The sequence below is a fragment of the Daphnia pulicaria genome, chromosome 8, assembly GCF_021234035.1.
Source record: "Daphnia pulicaria isolate SC F1-1A chromosome 8, SC_F0-13Bv2, whole genome shotgun sequence".
Taxonomy (NCBI): Eukaryota; Metazoa; Arthropoda; class Branchiopoda; order Diplostraca; family Daphniidae; genus Daphnia; species Daphnia pulicaria.
The window spans coordinates 2,468,073-2,486,052 of NC_060920.1; the positions used below are offsets into that span (position 1 = coordinate 2,468,073).

At 37.2% G+C, this 17,980-nt stretch overlaps 3 protein-coding genes across 5 annotated transcripts; 1 reads left to right on the plus strand and 2 right to left on the minus strand.

Annotated features, from left to right (window-relative positions):
* The first annotated feature begins 3,066 nt into the window (after window positions 1–3,066).
* Window positions 3,067–5,719, plus strand: LOC124312365 (cytochrome P450 4c3-like). 2 transcript variants are annotated; one of them, XM_046776864.1, is made up of 12 exons: window positions 3,067–3,371; window positions 3,465–3,574; window positions 3,641–3,731; window positions 3,802–3,996; window positions 4,063–4,129; window positions 4,215–4,341; window positions 4,404–4,491; window positions 4,554–4,657; window positions 4,758–4,826; window positions 4,915–5,083; window positions 5,152–5,331; window positions 5,411–5,719. In XM_046776864.1, exons 1-12 carry the CDS (start codon window positions 3,203–3,205, stop codon window positions 5,578–5,580), a joined length of 1,539 nt encoding a protein of 512 aa, XP_046632820.1. In that variant the 5' UTR covers window positions 3,067–3,202; the 3' UTR covers window positions 5,581–5,719. The 2 variants fall into 2 exon arrangements, with proteins under 2 accessions (XP_046632820.1, XP_046632821.1); XM_046776865.1 differs by having other exon boundaries at window positions 3,289–3,371; window positions 3,454–3,574.
* A 3,708-nt stretch (window positions 5,720–9,427) lies between these two features.
* LOC124312358 (cytochrome P450 4c3-like) lies at window positions 9,428–12,361 on the minus strand. Its single transcript, XM_046776856.1, has 12 exons — window positions 12,115–12,361; window positions 11,869–11,978; window positions 11,676–11,766; window positions 11,400–11,594; window positions 11,264–11,330; window positions 11,046–11,172; window positions 10,843–10,948; window positions 10,649–10,752; window positions 10,508–10,576; window positions 10,274–10,442; window positions 10,021–10,200; window positions 9,428–9,942 (listed from the first exon to the last, which is right to left on the minus strand). Exons 1-12 carry the CDS (start codon window positions 12,293–12,295, stop codon window positions 9,767–9,769), a joined length of 1,575 nt encoding a protein of 524 aa, XP_046632812.1. The 5' UTR covers window positions 12,296–12,361; the 3' UTR covers window positions 9,428–9,766.
* A 616-nt stretch (window positions 12,362–12,977) lies between these two features.
* On the minus strand, window positions 12,978–15,644 carry LOC124312364 (cytochrome P450 4c3-like). 2 transcript variants are annotated; one of them, XM_046776862.1, is made up of 12 exons: window positions 15,372–15,644; window positions 15,172–15,281; window positions 15,015–15,102; window positions 14,760–14,954; window positions 14,613–14,679; window positions 14,410–14,536; window positions 14,169–14,310; window positions 13,993–14,093; window positions 13,846–13,911; window positions 13,583–13,751; window positions 13,325–13,504; window positions 12,978–13,261 (listed from the first exon to the last, which is right to left on the minus strand). In XM_046776862.1, the coding sequence occupies exons 1-12, from the start codon at window positions 15,559–15,561 to the stop codon at window positions 13,146–13,148; spliced, it is 1,551 nt and encodes a 516-aa protein (XP_046632818.1). In that variant the 5' UTR covers window positions 15,562–15,644; the 3' UTR covers window positions 12,978–13,145. The 2 variants fall into 2 exon arrangements, with proteins under 2 accessions (XP_046632818.1, XP_046632819.1); XM_046776863.1 differs by lacking the exon at window positions 12,978–13,261 and having other exon boundaries at window positions 13,358–13,504; window positions 13,578–13,751.
* Between the last annotated feature and the right edge of the window lie 2,336 nt (window positions 15,645–17,980).

Genomic DNA, 17,980 nt, shown 5'->3' on the forward strand with positions numbered 1-17,980 from the left:
GAACTCGAGCTTCTCTGATTTGTGAATGTTTGCAGTGAATCAGTAAGTTGATTTTCAAATTGCTGATATTCAACCTCCTCATTTTCCATGTTAATCTGAAGGCTATGTTGACTATCTTCATTAAAGAGCTCGACAGAAATGTTTGAACAATCGTCGGAATCAGAGTCAGTGTTAGAATCTGAGAGTGAAAAAAATTCATGAAATACTTTCCAGAGGTATAAATGTAAACAAAATAGGGAAAATACCTCGTCTGTTCTGATCATCATCTGAAAATAAGCTATCGTCTTCTGATTCCTTGTTGCTTTCGTTGACCACAGACTCAATAATCTCTTCCATGTGGTTAGATCGAACTAGTTTGAACGCCTTTACCATGTTGCTCCCATTATCAGTAACGATAATTGGAACTTTTAACTTTCATTCCTGAAACGTCTCTATCACAAGTTTGCCAATTGCATCCCCGGTGTGGGGAGGTGGGAAAGGAATCAATTCAATAACAGCTTCCTCGAGTTTCTTATCAGCTGAGACGTAGTAAACAGTAATGTCTATTAAACGAGAGGTATTACGTAAGTGAGGATGGCCTCCACGTTATTGCTTTTGACAACTTATAAGTCTTATTGCTTATAACTCATTAGTCATTAACCTTTTGATACTATAATAATTTTTTATTTTACACCCCAAGTTTTTCCATGTTGGATATGCAATAATAAATGCAAAGACCCTGTGCAAATTAATATGGTGGATCTTGAAATCGATCGTACCCTTGAGCTAGAAATGATGATTTCCGACTATGAGGTAGCCTTTCTGAGTGCCGTGGCCGAGAGGTTGCCCACTTTTTTGGCAAGTTCAATTTTCGAAAAATGGGAAAATTGAGAAACAAATTTTCCTGACATTTCCGGTGTTTTCTCGTGTTCGCTAATTTTCTTGATTTCTTTGTTTTGATGGTGTTTCTTAAGATTTAAACAATATCAACAAATCATATAATTGGAATTATTTTCACTTTTGACAAAAAAGGAGACAGGAAAAGGAAAAAAAGGATCACACACAACATTGTCTGGATATGAAATCATTTGACAGGACGAGATGATTGGCAGAGGTAAACCGCAAATATAAGTTTTACAGGGATGAAATCCATGAAAAAAACTGCGATTTTTTTCTCCAATCGTAGAAATTTTATTATTAGATCCTTTTACTTGTCCCTCAAATGTGTACTGTATGCAGTTCACTTCTATTTCGTCATTTTTTTTTAATTTTAGCTTTGCCTTTCGTAAATTGACTATTGTTTGCTATCCATAAAAGAATGGAACTGACGAACGCATCCTAGAAGAAATAAATATTCCTGTTTGGGAATCAGGAAGAGTTTTAAATAGACCCCAATCTCCGATTCGCACAATCGGTCTTTTTTCAACTGATTCCACTATCAGTTATTTTCGAGAGTCAGGAAATTACATCAATTGACGGACTCGCAAATTACGGTGACTACTAATCTTTGGTTTGCTCCTCTAAAAACCAACAGAATATTCTTTTTTTAACAACGTGCATTTACCTTCATCATCTACTAATTGTACAAAGGAAAATAAATTTTAAGATGGATCTTTAAAATGGTTAGTGAAATCATGAAGATTAGCTTGTTGAAGGGACTTAAGCATCACAGGGTTCTTGGTCAGATGTAGTTTCTTCAAAAGAATAGTCGATGTCAGGCTGTCCGTCTTCCTCATTGTCGTCTTGATCATCACAGTCCGAGATTAAGTTTCCCCTTAGTTTTTTTTCCCATAAAAGAAAAGTTTTTAATATCACCTCTAGTTAACTTAATAATCTGATGTATTAAAGGGAACAAAGTTGTCCAAAATGTGCATCCTCAAGAAAGGTGGAGATTAATTCATCTGCTATTACAAAAAATTTCTAAGAGTAATGTTACGAAATTTTCTTCTTAAACTTATTGCATCTTTTGGCACAAAGCGAAAAATTTTAGCTTTATTTTTAATATTTTTTGTAAATTTTTGAGAACGCCGTATTTAACACGGCGCATATGGGGGAAAACGGGGTGTACCTAATAAAGTGAACGATACCGGTGTGCTGTGGGGGTTAATCCTAAGACAACTTCATGTGTATAAAAAATGTAGATCATCATTAGATGAGTGTTAACTCAAATTTTATGAAATCACCAAAAGGTGTTTACAAGGGACCTTATGGCGGATAATCCCTTCGTAAACTCATTATATCTAGTCATGTATTTGTCCTAAAATTTTGATCTTTTGTACTACATTAGTTAAGATATAAATTTTTCTAAATTTAAAAGTCGTTTTGGAAAATATTTAATAGCTCTTTAGTTATTTATTGAGAAAGTTCGCAGAAAAAAATTATTTGCCGCTATGGTTCATAAAAAAAGCCGCCGCATACAGGTGGCGTTTGGTTGTTGAAAATTTAAGAAAACAAACAACCAAACGCTTTTTCTAAAAACCAGGAGGTCTTTAGTCTAGCGGCTATTTTTTGTGATTTTTTAAAAAAAGGGCCCAGCGCCATAAGAAAAGCAAGGCAACTGCCAAGTTTCGCTCGGCGAAATGTGTACACATGACGCCAGTTCCAGGGGATAGGGAAATGTACATAAAGGGGTGGCGTATTTTTTGTCTTGTTCCCAGTTTTGTTTCGAACCCCCCTCCAAAAATCTTAAGATTACAGCAACTAGGTTGCTAATTTAAAAAATAAAAACTAAAGACCCATATCGCCATAAGACGCCGTGTTAAAAGCGGCCGAAATTGGTACAGTAGGTACTGTATATTATAGCTTCTTTCTTTCTTTAAACTTATTTTATTTTAATAAAGCTGCCATTTCGGACCCAGTTTGGAACATTTTAGGCCCCGGGCCGAAATGGCTAAAAAAGGCCGAAAGGTATGGGGCCGAAATGGTAGGGTCCGAAACGTCGGAATACAAAGTGAAACAACCAGTTAATTTCACAATAGAGAAAGTATTGGGTTGAGCCCTAACCTGCATATCTATATTTGATTAAATCAGAAAGTCACTGCTTATTGTGGCTTTCAACCGACCCTTTCACAAGTAAAGTAGACCCGATAAAGAAGAGACCTCCAAATAGTCACTCCTTCATTCCCAAGGAAAAGTAGTAATTTAAAAGAAATTTAAGCCGTCAAAAATCTGTAACTTTTGAATTTCAGCTATAAAGTGTTGAGAGCAAGGTGGATTACAGAAGATGGAAGCCAGCATATTTTTTGTCATAGGCTCGTTATTTGCTCTTATGATAGTCGTCTATTATGTAGTGTGGAGTCGATCGCGATTTGTGCGTCTAATCAATGCTATCCCAGGTCCCGATGCTATGCCAATACTGGGCAATATTCTTGAACTCAACGTGACTCACGATGGTATGTGATAATGTCATTTTTTTCTGTGGATGTTGATGATTGGTAAAATTCAGCCGAAAAGCTGCTTTTCCATTTTATATAGTTTTCTTTCAGAGTTATTGCAGAAGGTGAGCTTCGACTGGATAAGAAAGTACGGTGGTATCTATCGTCTTTGGTTCATGGTCCGCCCCATGGTTGTCATTGCCACCCCTGAGATGATGCAGGTATAAGCGAACAGCTCCTTTTTTCTTCGACAGATTATTATATAGAAACTTCTCTCCAAAAACAAGCCAATATACGGAAATCCGAAAAATATCTCGAAAGGAGATGTGTACGACGGCTTTACTCCTATCCTCGGAAACAGTTTGTCTCTGGCAACAGGTAAGATTTGAATTATTTGACCGCGCTAGCTGCATTAGCTATTCCCTTTTCATGAAATCAATTTCCACAGATGATCAGTGGAAGAAATCTAGACGTCTTCTCAATCCAGCTTTTCATATTCAAGTTCTCAACAGCTATATGTACGCCATTAACGAAACGAGCGTCACCTGCAGTCGTGAATTGGAAGAAGCTATTGAGGAAAATGGTGGAGGTGAATTCGACATCTTGCCTATCATGACGCGATGTGTCCTGGATTTACTGTGCGGTAATTTTATCGAATTCTAACATTTTAAGCTTTCCAACTTCAACATTTAAAGCATTTATTTTTCAGAAACTGCCATGGGACGGAAAACATTGACAATTGAAGACAATGAAAATTTAATTCGAAATTGCGAAGGGTAAATTTACCAAGCAATCAATTCATTATGTTTTGACGACGAAGAATAGTATACTGTGTATATAATTTTTAAATTGTACTAACAGTTACCAAAAGATTTTCCAACAACGCCTCATTCAGCCGTGGCTTAGAATCAATTGGCTTTTCAAATTAACTGAGAGGGGCCGGGTGTTTAAAAATCTTTCCAAAGGAATTAAAGGATTTAGCCAAATGGTATAAGATTTTCGATTAATTCATTCATTTGTTTCATTACGATTGTTATTTCAATTAAATAGTTAGTCAAACATCGACGCGCTTTGCTGGAACGAAAATCATCGGATAAAAAACTCGAGACGAACGATAACGTGGACGATGAGCCCTTAAGTAGGTGGTCAAACCCTTTGTATTATCAGTGTGCTAAAACTGGTTAAAAAAATGTATTACAGAAAAGAAATTAGGTTTCATGGATCTTATTATAAAGGAATGTGACGTCAATGGCAATTATAGTGAAGATGAAATGATAAACGAAGTCACGAGCATGGTTACTGGGGTAATATTAACAAATTTATGGTTATAAATTGTAATCCCGTGTATTAAGCCCTATATACTGACACAACAAACTTGCTTTTAAAATTGAATCATTCAAACAGGGACATGATACAACAGCTTTGGCTTTTACTTGGTTTCTTTACACTATTGCTAGACATCCCGAGCATCAGGTAAAAAAAATCGTTGAGCGACTTTTTATGAAATCATTTTTCAAATTGTAAACTTTTTAAAAATGCTAATCCCACTATTGACGTGAAGCAACTGATAGTGGATGAATTGAATGCGGTTTTTGATGACGCGGACCGCCCTTGTACTACGCAAGACTTGACTGAACTCAAGTACTTGGAATGTTGCATTAAGGAATCTTTGAGATTGTATCCGAGCATCCCTTTTATCTTGCGATATCTGCCAGAAGACCTTGAAATAGGTCAGAGCAAAAATAGGGTACTAATTTCCATTCATTACATACAATTTATCTGGTGAATATGTTGAAAGGGGACTACACCTTGCCAAAGGGCCTGACGATTGGACTTTCAATCTTCGCCATGCACCACAACCCTCAAGTCTTCCCTGATCCAGAAACTTTTAAGCCGCAACGTTTTCTTCCAGAAAATAGTGTCGGTCGACATCCGTTCGCCTTCAGTCCATTTAGCGCCGGTCCCCGAAATTGCATCGGTAAATTATTTCTACAAGCCTACATACTTATATTGGCTTCTCTTACATAAACCCCATATTCTTAATGGAATTTTTGCAGGTCAAAAGTTCGCCATGCTTGAGCTCAAAGTAATTTTAGCAAACTTGATCCGGCAGTTCCATTTTTTTGTGGATCCTTCTGCCCCAGAGGTCATACCTCTCCAAGAAACTACGTTGAACCCGAAGACTCCCGTTAATCTCATCGTTTCAAAAAGGCTCTCCGCTTATTAAAAAGTTGGGTAGAATAGAGGTCTTTAAACGTCTAAGACCATTTCATATCAAACAGACACACCTCCATTCAAGGTTACTTAATATCGTTTCTAACCATAGATTATATCTGGGGAAAAAAAGAAAATAATATAAACGATTTATTTCCTTAAAATTTTTGTATTATTTTTATTAAAGCATTATTTTTGAAATAATTGTAAAAAGCGTCTTCTTTTAGTAGGAGATATAATATTTTCCTCTATTTTTAAGAGGAATTGGATACGCTCTATGGTGCGTACAGCTATAGCTGTGGATATCTTGCAACTAACCTACTGTGTTCCCGAGGAGAATTTTCCCGTCGTGTTATGCGTTGCGTTAAATGGGATGGTTAAACAACGTGTTTTGGGGGGATTTGGGGGTTGGAATCAAAATTTTTGAAGGAGGAAAGGTAAGATAAAAAGGGAAAAGCCAGCCCAACCCCATCGGTCGCCGCCGATCGATGGCCAACCGATTTGACAACAGTTATAAATTGGGGTTCTGATGTATCGTGATCAGGGGAATATTTAACATAAAAAAATAGAATTTAAATGCAAAAGAAATACAGTATTTAATGCATTGTTTCATTTCCTACTTTACCTGCGAGCACTGGGGGCATTCGCATCGGTAGAGGGGGTAGACGCGTTCAAGGCTGAGCCGCTGAAGGGGGGGGGGGGGGGTCGAACTACGGAAGAAAAAATGGCGAAGCAAGCACGGAACATTTGTAACAAATGCAATTTATAGTTAAGATCAAAGGGAATATGTTCATGAAAAATTGAGACGGAAATCGGCTACTTAAAATATGAATAACGAGACGGCAATGTGTAAATTTACTCATCATGGTTTGAGCTACGGTCAAGTATATAAAGGGTTACCATAGTCTCACTCATTAACCCGCTTATTCTGTCATAGAGATAACGCTGAGAACTAATTTGAAATTATTTCAGAGTTCTTTTGGAAAACTTAAAAATAATTAGCCCGAGCAGAATCTTTCCTATGAATTTTGTAAAAAAAATGAATTTTTAAAATGGATTTACTGTTAGAAATCAATTTTTAAAATATAAAAGAGACACGTTCATTCTGTTTACACCTGCACCTGCACCTGCACTTGTTTACACCTTTCAACAATAAAATAACAAAATAAATGTTCATTCAAAATACTTTACAAAATCCCATCAATATTAGCAAGTAATATGTGGAAGTTGTAGCAAATATTGAATTCACGTACATCCAATAATCCAATAGCTCCTTTTACTACACTAACAGACTGATGCTGCACAGAGATGACCTCTTATCCGACGCGGAGACGGTTCATCAAGTGGTAACGGCTTTTATAGATTCACGCGTTTATCTAAGTGTTCATCTAAGTCCTTGTCGATTTTAAAACATCGTCTAAGTAAATTTTTACTAGTTAACGAGCATTTTACTGGCAAATCCATCGTGGAATAATAAACGGTAATTCTAGTTTGCAGTATTGGTCGAATTTCGATTGATTAAAGAATTAGCTAAGTGTAGCCTATAGCGTCCATAAAGTAAAAAAAATCAATCCGCCCATCCTATACTATAAAACAAGTCGTCGCTTGGGCGGAGCAAAAAAAATTGTGCTCACGCGGTGATTGGTTCCCAGAGTTTCTACCTGTTTTGGGTTCTTTACCCTTAAGGGAAAATCCTCGAGTTGCAGCAGGGGAGGCTGAGTCGCTGAAGGGGGGATCGAGCTAGGGAAATGTGGCGAAAGGAACACGGAAATTCGTTCGTTTTTTTTACTTACGATAGCTGTAAAGCGAAAATAACGTTTGTAAAATATGAACTTCATATTTAACACTAAGAAAAATGTGTTCACGAAAAAATAATGACTAAAATCGGCTTACTAACTTATAAATAACGAGACGGCAGTATGTGAATTTCACTCACCACGGTCGGAGCTACTGCAAAGTATTTAAAGGGTGGGAGAAGAGATTCGAGCTTTCTTACAAGAAGAAATGTTTTTATTGAATCAGTGTTTAATTTATAGATTCTTATGGAACTTAAAATTTCTAATGGAATTAAAAGGGAGAATAGGCCCGTTTACAAGGAGAAAGAAACATTTAGTTACCTAAAATGAATAATAAATATCCGAGAATTAACGGATAAAAAATAATAGACAGTGAGTGACGGGTAACTAATCAAAAGACAAAACATTATCAGTCTTAAACTGAAATATAAAAACACGAGAATTAACTTATAAGAAGAAAAAAAAAGAAAACGAATTTGATTCACGGTCTAACCCAATGCAATTGACTAAATTGCTACTCGGAAAAACGTGAGTGACGGGGGTAACTTATCAAAAGACAACAATACCAGTCTTATTAAATTTAACTGTTTGAAAACGCATTCGCGACTAAAACAGACCAAGCTTTCAGGGAAAAGATGAATAGTTCAAACAAAATTAAGCGAGGGACAGAATATCAGGCGACGAATCGACGGGCAGGTAACGAATATTAGGTAATAAATAAACTACGGACAAGAAATGAACAGGCTAATCAAGATATCACGCAATTCAAATAAATTGCAAATTAAAAAAACTTTACAACTTAAAAAGAAAAAAAGTGATAAAAAACGAAAATTTTCTAGCAAGAAGAAAATTAACTGGCAACAAGGCGACAATGAGTTTGACAGGCAAGATGTCAACAGGGGGGGGGATTTAAATCACTCTGAATCAAAATAAAACATCAATCAAATCAATTGCAAATAAAAAAATCTTGGCAAATTAAAATAAATAAATGAAAAAAGTGATCAAAAAACGAAAAAGGTCTAGCAAGAAGAAAATTAACAAGGCATCAATTAGATTGACGGGCCAGATGTCAACAGGGGAGAAAAATTTGCGAAGCAAGTACGGAAATTTGTTAATTTTTCAAATTTACGACAGCTCTGAAGTGAAAACGACATTTTTAAAAATGAACTTTGTGGCTAACAACAAGAGGAATATGTTCACGAAATAATAAAAACGGGAATCGGCCAACTAACTTATAAATAACAAGCAGGCAATGTGTGAATTTCACTCATCTTTGTTTGAGCTAGGCAAAGTATATGAAGGGTGACGGTGTTTGTCTTAACTAACCCCTATTCTCTGTAACTGTGACTGAGAAATAGCAAATAGGGTCGCTTTGAATTTTTATATACAATTAGCTTATGTTGGGTCCTCCCTTTAGCAAAAAGAAAATTAACTGGCAAAAGGAGAACGACAAGGAGACAATGAGATTGACTGGCAATTCAACTGAAGGGCGGGGGGAATTCAATCATTCTGAATCAAAACGAAAAAACTAAGCTCCTAAATTGCAACATCGTCCAATCTGTAAAAAATAACTGCCACTGACTTTGCCGATGCAACCGGCAGCTGAGCGGATGTTGAGAGGATACCGGAGAATACCTCATCCGGGACTCGAGCCCGCGGGGAGGCCCCGGCGAGAGGAGTGCTGGAGGTATCCTCGCGGCTAAATAGCGGAGCCCGCGCCCAAAGTTGCAACATTGACCACTCTGTAAATAAAAACAAATAACTGCCACTAACTTTGGTTAGGTTAGGTAAGATTAGGTTAGGTTAGGTTAGTTCAGTTTAGGTTACCAAGTATAGTAGCTCCCGAACAACCATCACGGCGAAGCCGTAAAATTCACATTCGATATCATCACGGCGAAGCCGTGAAATTCACGTTCGGGATCATCACGGCGGAGCCGTGAAATTCAAATTCAGGATCAGCACGGCGAAGCCGTGAAATTCACGTTCGGGATCATCACGGTGGAGCCGTGAAATTCAAATTCAGGATCAGCACGGCGAAGCCGTGAAAATCGGTAAAAGATTAGGCTAGGATAAGTTGTAGGTTTATTTTCGAAGTAATTTGGAACGACGGGAAAAGTAAAAGTCCAAATTGCATACGAAAAACACGAATCCACGTTGCCTTGGGGAATGATTCATGCACCAAATTCTTATGTTTCCGTTACGTTAGCTTACAACTGGCACAAGATTACTAGTTTTTTTATAAATGAAAACCCCTTTATTCTTCAAATTTCGCAGAGTAATGTTTTCGATATAACCTTACAAATCCATCCAACTGTTTTGCTGCTCTCATTTCAAATGAATGAAGGAGCAGTTGAATAAAATATTCATGGCGAATTTTTCGAATCCAAAATTCTAAAGTACTTTTCAAAGTACCTCAATGGATCGCTTTGAAACCACCAGATTGACGTTTTTCTTTGGCTTGAGCGTAGTCTGGAGGAGGCAATCGATCATTGGTTCCGCGGGATCCCGAACCGAAAACTGGAATCGACGTAACAAGTTGGCTGAAACTACTTTCAGTTCGAGCATAGCGAATTTTTGCCCTGGTAAATTTCAAATTGAGCCATTTAATTAACTATTATAGAAAAATGAAGAGACTACAACAATGTGGTTTAACTGACCGATGCAATTACGAGGACCGGCGCTAAATGGAATAAAAGCGTACGGATGACGGCCAACTCTGTTCTCCGGAAGAAAGCGTTCCGGTTTGAAAGCTTCCGGGTCGGGGTAAACTTTGGGATTGTGGTGCATTCCATGAACCATCATTCCTATTGTGACGCCCTTAGGTAAGATATACCCACCTTGACAGAAAATTCAACTCAAAAAAATATTACAAGCTAAATAATATTTAATTCAATGGTTGCAAATTTGCACCTATTTCAACATCTTCAGGAAGGCGCCGTAACATAAAAGGAATACTGGGGTACAGCCTCATCGTTTCTTTAATACAACATTCCAGATACTTGAGCTCAGTCAAGTCCTGCGTTGTACACGGTCGATCAGTTCCTCCAAAAACTAAATTTAGTTCGTCCATTACAAGTTCCTATAAATTCATCAATTAGCGAGTTAAAGAAAATAATTTCTTAAAATTGCCATGTAGGCCTATACCTGTTTTTCGGGGTTCTTGGCCATCATGTAAAGGAACCAAGTAAAAGCCAATGCTGTTGTGTCGTGGCCCTTTTTAGATGCGATTAGATTATTACATCACAACTTTCAATTTTCGGATTTGAAAGAAAATTGGATTATTACCCCAGCCATCATAGAACTGACTTCATCTCTCATTTCATCATGCGTAAAATTACCATTGTCTTCCGATTCTTCAATCAGCAGATCCATGAAGACCTTTTTTCTCTCTGAAATTCAGCACAGGTCCAAAATATTTTGTGGTGCATTATTCTTATAGTTTAAATTCATTGGAGTTTTCACTTTCGATATCAACTCACCTTCAATGTTTCTGTCAACTTCACAATCGTTATTGTTATTTTCAATTTTCTGATCAACTGCTGTCTTTGACGTTCGTTTGAGCAATTCACGGCGATGTCCGATTAACTGATTGGAGAGGGAAAAAAAGGAAAATTGCCTTATAAGCAAATGTATAATTGTTTGTCAATTTGAAATGCTATAGGCTAATGTTTCTAATAATAACCATGTTGCTGAAATCACGAAGTCCTTGGCAAAAGCGCTCGTTTCTACGTCCCGGACCGCTTAATTTGAATAGGCAATCCAATCGAAGCCACGGTTGATTGAGACGTTGCTGGAAAATGTTTTCAAAACTATTCCAATAAAAACATTAAAGTTTCAGTCTAATAGGTCATATACTGCGCTATACGTTACGATTTTTTATCTAATAAAATAATAACTTACCCATGAAAATTTTTTATGTAGTTCGCCTTATCTTCATCGGTTAACGTTTTCCCTCCCATTGTGGTTTCTTTTTCGAGTAATTTTGTATGTCATTATTTCCAGAACGTTATATAATCAAAGTCACGTATAGAATTACCACAAATAATATCCATAGTGCACCGCGTCATGATTGGGAAAACGTTGATTTCACCTCCATTAAGAGACTGGATGGCTTCCTCGATTTCTCGAGCGCACACAAGGCTTTTGTCGTTAAACGCGTTCATAAAGCTGTTGAGAATTTTAACTTTGAATGCTGGATTGAAGAGACGCCGATTTTTCTTCCACGGCTCAGCTGTGTGATAACGGAATTGAGAATAAATTTTATTGAATTAAAATCGAGTGTCTTCGGCTAAAATTCAGTCAAATGTGTCACCTTTTGCAACGGCCAAGCTTTTTCCGAGAAGGGGAATGAAGCAATCGTACTCAACCGCTTTGGTGATTAATCTATCGCTTTTCAAAATTGGCTGTGTGGTGGTACGTAACAGGGAATTTTGGTCAATTTTTAAAAATTATTTTTTTATAGGATCATTTACATCAGTAAAAGGAATATAATACAATAATAATACCTCCAGTAATTCGGGTGCAGCAAGGAGGACCATTGGACGGATGGTGAACCACACTCGATAAATGCTTCCGTGCTCTTTCGTCCATTTGAAGCTTGCCCTTCTCAGCAATTCTTTGACAATTAGAAAATAAAAACGGAAACGATAAATGGTAATAAAAGCGAAAGGACAACCGCATATATACCACAATACTGTACATGTACAGTACTTTTATTAATTATTTGAAATATTCGCATCGGAGAGTATTACCATCGTGATCAACATTCAATTCGAGAATGTTTCCTAAAAGTGGCAGGGTTTTCGGTCCGGGAATAGTATCGACGAGCCGAACAAATCGCGATTTACTCCAGGTCCAGTAGTAGATGGCCAGAAAACCAGCCAGTAAAGACCCAATCAATGGAGTCAATCCAATCCAAGTAAAACCTAGCATGTTTTAAACAAACGCCACTGTATAAATTAGGCACTATAGGATTCCAATCTAACTTCTTTAAAGAACGAAAAATGACTGGCTCTTTTCGGCATTCTTCGATCGTCATATTGCTTGAATTGTCCTTATATTAGACACGAAAAACACCTTTCACATTTTCCAATTTGAATGACTCGAAATCCCTTGCGATCTTTGCAATTCTGACCAAGAGAGAGCTCTTTGGAACTATAGTTCCGTTTTATGAAACTGCGTATATCAGCAGGTGCTTTTCTTTATGGGCATCTTTCTATTCGAAGTCAAACGCGGTCAAACATGATCATTTTGGTCCCTTTTCAGCAGCAGGTTATTGGGGCAAACTTTCAAATATTGTAGCACATTACTGCCCATTCCTTTATAAACCGGTATTATATTACTTTCTTCAAGTTTATTCGTCCGGTATATAATACAATTTTTGTTCGTCTCCTTCAATATTAATCGACAAAAAAATGCGGAATAAATAAACTTGCGCACTTTAGGTTTTTCTTTCAAAAACAATTCTATTTTAATAGGCCTTATATGTTTTACAAATGGTTGGACAATTCAGATGAATAAAAAAGACGATAAGAGACTTGGTATATTATACTTTATCTTTTTCTAAACTAACACCTTCCACAATTATTTGCTGGGTGCCAAATGTAGACATCACCCACGTAATGTTTTATGGATATAATAGAAATAATTTCCCCATTTAGGTGAAAACTTCGAATCGAAGCAAAATGATAACTATATAGAAACATCTTGCAAAAAAATGCATTTTCTCATCCGACGACCTTTATCCTTTTAGATACAAGAAGATGAACACCGTCTTTCGGTGTTAACAGAAGTTCAAGGGCGGCCTTGATCGGCACAGAGGATGTCGGACAGAAAACTGAAACCGGCGTAATAAATCTGCTAAAACAATTTTAATTTCAAGCATGGCGAACTTGAGACCTATACAAAAATTTAAATAAATCAAGTCGGTCACATAAAAAACCCAACCTCGTCTTCACTAACCGATGCAATTTCGGGGACCGGCGCTGAATGGAATAAAAGCGTACGGATGACGGCCAACGCTGTTCTCCGGAAGAAAGCGTTCCGGTTTGAAAGCTTCCGGGTCGGGATAAATCTCAGGATTGTAATGTAAGCTATGAATCATTACTGCAACCGTGACTCCTTTTGGTAAGACGTAGCCACCTACGTAGAAGTAAAAGGAAATCAAATAATTATTATTTAAAATAATGTCTATGATTTAGTATAGTTTCTTGACGTTGCCTATGTTGCAATCCTCTGTAAGGCAGCGCAATACAATAGGAAGACTAGGGTAGATCCTCAAAGTTTCCTTGATGCAGCATTCCAGGTATTTTAGCTCAGTCATGTCCTGAGCGGTACACGGCCGATCAGAATCCCCAAAAATGGCATCCACCTCTTCTTGTAACAGTTGCTGTTGTACGGATAAATCAGATCGTCAAGAAGCGGAAATGATTAGAATTTCACACTTGTAAATGAATTCCAAATTGTTTCAAACGTAGGCCTACTTGGTGATCACGATTCTTTGCAATCATATAGAGGAACCAGGTAAAAGCCAATGCTGTTGTTTGACTCTGAATTGTCGAGGGTAATATAAATAGTTTGATCAGAACGTTAGAGATATTATAAACACATTGAGTAGTATATAATTATACCGCGCCTAAGAATGCATTGACTTCGTCTTTTATGTCACTGTCACTAAAATGATCTTTCCCCAAGTCTTTAATGAGCATATCCAGGAAGGGCAATTTCTTTTCTAATGAGATTAAAAGGAAGGAATAACAGAATAATATAGGAACCATGTATGAATTAATATATTATAAATGCTTACTTGGTTCGTCATCGTTTCCCTGCATTTCAACATCTTCAGCTTCTATTGAATTGTTGTTATTTACCTTTTCGATATCACGTGTTGATTTATCTGCTAATAACTCCTCGTCTCGTTTCAATAATTCACGACGATCGTTGATAATCTTTTTCGACATAAATAAAAAAATTTCAAGAGTGTTTCATTTGTACAAGTCCAAGTATAGGCGCTAATAAAGGCATTTGAATTTTTAATTTAAAATAACCGTATTGCTGAACTCGTGAAGTCCTTTAACGCAACGCGCATTTTCGCGACCCGGTGAGGTTAATTTGAAAAACCAATTCATTCTAAGCCAGGGTTTGTTAATGCGTTGTTGGAAAATTCTTTCAAATCTGAGACCGGTATTTTAGTTTAATAGATGAATCAAAGTAAAAAAAACAAAAAAAAAACTAAAAAATGAAACTTTACTCGGCAAGGTTGTCAAGAAAAAGTGACTTTTCTTCGTTTTTCAATGTTTTTCTTCCCATAAATGTAGCTGATAATGGTAACCAAAATGCTTGAATATTACTATTATGAAAAATGAATTGAATATAGAATTACATAGCTAATAATTACCACATATAATATCGAGAGTGCATCGTGACATTATAGGGAAGACGTCAATCTCCCCACCTTTGTTGGTCTCAAGAGCATCTTCAAATTCTTTTACACACTCTTTACTTTTGTCGTTAATGGCTCCCATGAATGTGTTGAGAATCTGAAAGTGAAATGCTGGATTGAGGAGTCGACGATTTTTCTTCCAACGCTCATCTGTACATAAAAAGATGCCACATGAAAGTCATTTATGAAATATGATATTTCAGTTCTTACTTGCCACAGGCAATCCTTTTCCAAAAAAAGGAGTGAAGATATCATACTCGCCCGGTTTCATAATGAATTTGTATGTTCCCAAAATGGGCTTCAGAATTCAAAAATTCTTTTAATTATGCGCAGGAAAGAATTAAGACATTGTTGGTAGCTTATATACTTCTAATAACTCGGGTGCGGTAAGGAGTATCACAGGGCGTAGGGTGAACCATATCCGGTATATGCTTCCATACTTCTTCAACCAGTGGCCACTAACAATGTCCATAATCTCTGATTTAAGCAAGAAACATTTTTAATTAATATACAACTTTACAGATTAAGATTATATTTCGTTTTTAAATAGCCTAATTAGATAAGCACCGTCGTTTGGAACGTTCAAGGCAAGAACATTTCCAAGAATCGGGAGACAATCAGGCCCAGGCACAGCATTTATGAGCCGAACGAAGCGCGAACGACTCCAAATCCAGTAATAGACGACCAGCAAACTGGCTAGTAATGACCCGATGAATGGACTCCATCCAATCCACGTAATATTAGGCATACTCGGCATCTTAGAACAAACAATAGGTCGAGCACAGTTATTCAAACCTCACTTACTTTAGCTGGCGCACGAAATGTGACTGGTGCAGCACAGTGCAGCTTGCCTATGATAAAGTTGTGCTCTATTTTAGCAGTCTAACAGAAAACGACTTTCATATTTCTATTTTGAATTTAATCCAAGAGAAAGGATTGTTTTTTTTTTTTTTTAGTAGGAACCGGATTTTTTGGCAACTTTAATTTTCAGTCTCAAGGGCGAATCCGGACGAATCAGCCATACGTGTTGTGTGAGAGACAAAACATTTGTTTACTATTCCCATTTGTTGTTACTAAAACTTTTACATGAGACCCAGATCACACGCGGAAAAATATAGGATTTTGCTAATTGGAAAATCATGACGATGAGCGCTCAGCAGGACGTCGATTGCAGCATTTCAGCATTGAGGCCTGTTAGCCTTCTACCCGATATTCGGGTTCCAAATAGACCCCACACACCAGGGGAGAGGACCTCCGTTCAACCATGGGCTACGTACTGCAATTCAATCAAGAGTATGATGTTCGTTGGATGTGATCGTTATTACAAAATCTGATATTTTTTACATTAACAATAAGCAGTTAAAACGCTCGCAAACCTTTTTTTTCGAAGGTTATTATTGTAAATGCAAAACTATAACATGCCTGTAGGTAAAGGCCAATGTCCGATCCCCATTTATAAAAAAATAAATAAATATTTGTTTCATTTGTTTAAAAGTGGGTGTTAATGTGTTATCTATATGAATATAAAAACGGCCCAGAACTACAGATGTTGTATGTTGTTTGGTTGCTGCTAAATTAATAGGGTGCTTACTTTTTAAATTTTAAGTTGTATAATTTGACCTGCTGGAATGGAGGGAAAATCACCGTCCCTTATCCTGAATTTTTTTCGTGGCACACTTTTCTACAACCGACGCCGTTTGTCATGTTGAAAACTTTTGTTGTATAGGGCTTTTTTACATCGCGAAAAGCCGACTTCCAGAAATCTGGCAACGCATGCTTTTGGACGTTTTTTCCGTTTACATGGCAAAGGCCATAAGAAATCTAAGTGTCTTAAATAAAAAAAATCTAGTGTTTTTAATTCGGAATATTTCTTCAAAAGAATTACACAGTGCTCTAGGTAAGATATCGGTCGTTAATTTGATGTATAATTTACTAGGACTAAAAAATTGTTTTGGGCTAAAAATTTAAATGTAAAACTTTGTTTTGGTTTTTTTGAGGGAAGAACGGGGAGAAGAGGGAGAATGGGAGGGAGGAGGGCGTACGAAAAAAAAGGGGACCCACGTTTCCTCTTCACCCCCATTCGTTACTTGCGTCTTGTTGAAAGTTTTATTTGGAAGGATGCCAATCTGCCACGTCGCTCAGGAAATTTTTATCTTTTTTCGTCGATAAAATGGTTAATTTTGCATTTACTACGGGGTTTCCCATCACATTGCAAATGCTAAAATCTCTGATTCCACATTGCGTGCGAAAAATCATTTCGTAAAGTGGGTGTCATTAAACTGATGCATTCTGAACGAGAACGTCGCGTATCATTTCACATACTTGAAATGGCAATTGAAGTCGGGAAAAACAATGTGTCAATTTCTGCCTAATTGACGTTTGGCATCGACTTGCTTCTTTCTCCATTCTTGCCCCGCATTTGCCGACTATAACTGAATAATTAGTATCGTGTCATTTATCACGTGATAGTAAAATTGTCGATAACCATGATTCAAGCTTAAACTTTCATATGACAGTCGTTTAGGTATTGCTGATTGAAGGCCAATTTTTTTAATGACGTTAGAGTCCACTTGAAACATTTTTCCCACTATAGATTCCATACCTAATGACTCAAAATGGCTGCATTGTAGTGTTTAAGCGGGAATGATACGCTGCTCACCTTGACCGGGGGTTGGCAACTCAAAATTTGGGTGTACGAGGATTCAGAATCTCAAAGATTCCGAAAGATTCTAAGGATTCTGAGAGATTCTGAGAGATTCTACGAGATTTTTAATCAAGTTTTCCCCCAATTTCCGATAGGGGCGCTACTAGTCCTTGGCCCGGTTTCTGTACAGAAATTTGCACTATCTTACCTAGTGGGCGTAGCACCGTTTCGGCATGCTCTTTACAGCTTATAGGCATGCAGATCTTATTATCCATATATAATAAAACAACAAGCTTTTGGGGGAGGAGCTTTTTCATGTCACGGACATTTTTGGGGGAGGAGCCTGTGTCTGTGTCAACAATGTGTCAACAGAAGCTCCTCCCCCAAAAGCTTTTATTATATATGGAACATGCCCAAACATGCCACCAGATGTCGTCGCCGTGATGACGCAATCTTTGATGACGCAACAATCAGCATCACCACCAGATGTCTATAGCATCGCCGTGATGACGAAATCTTCAAGTACTGGGCA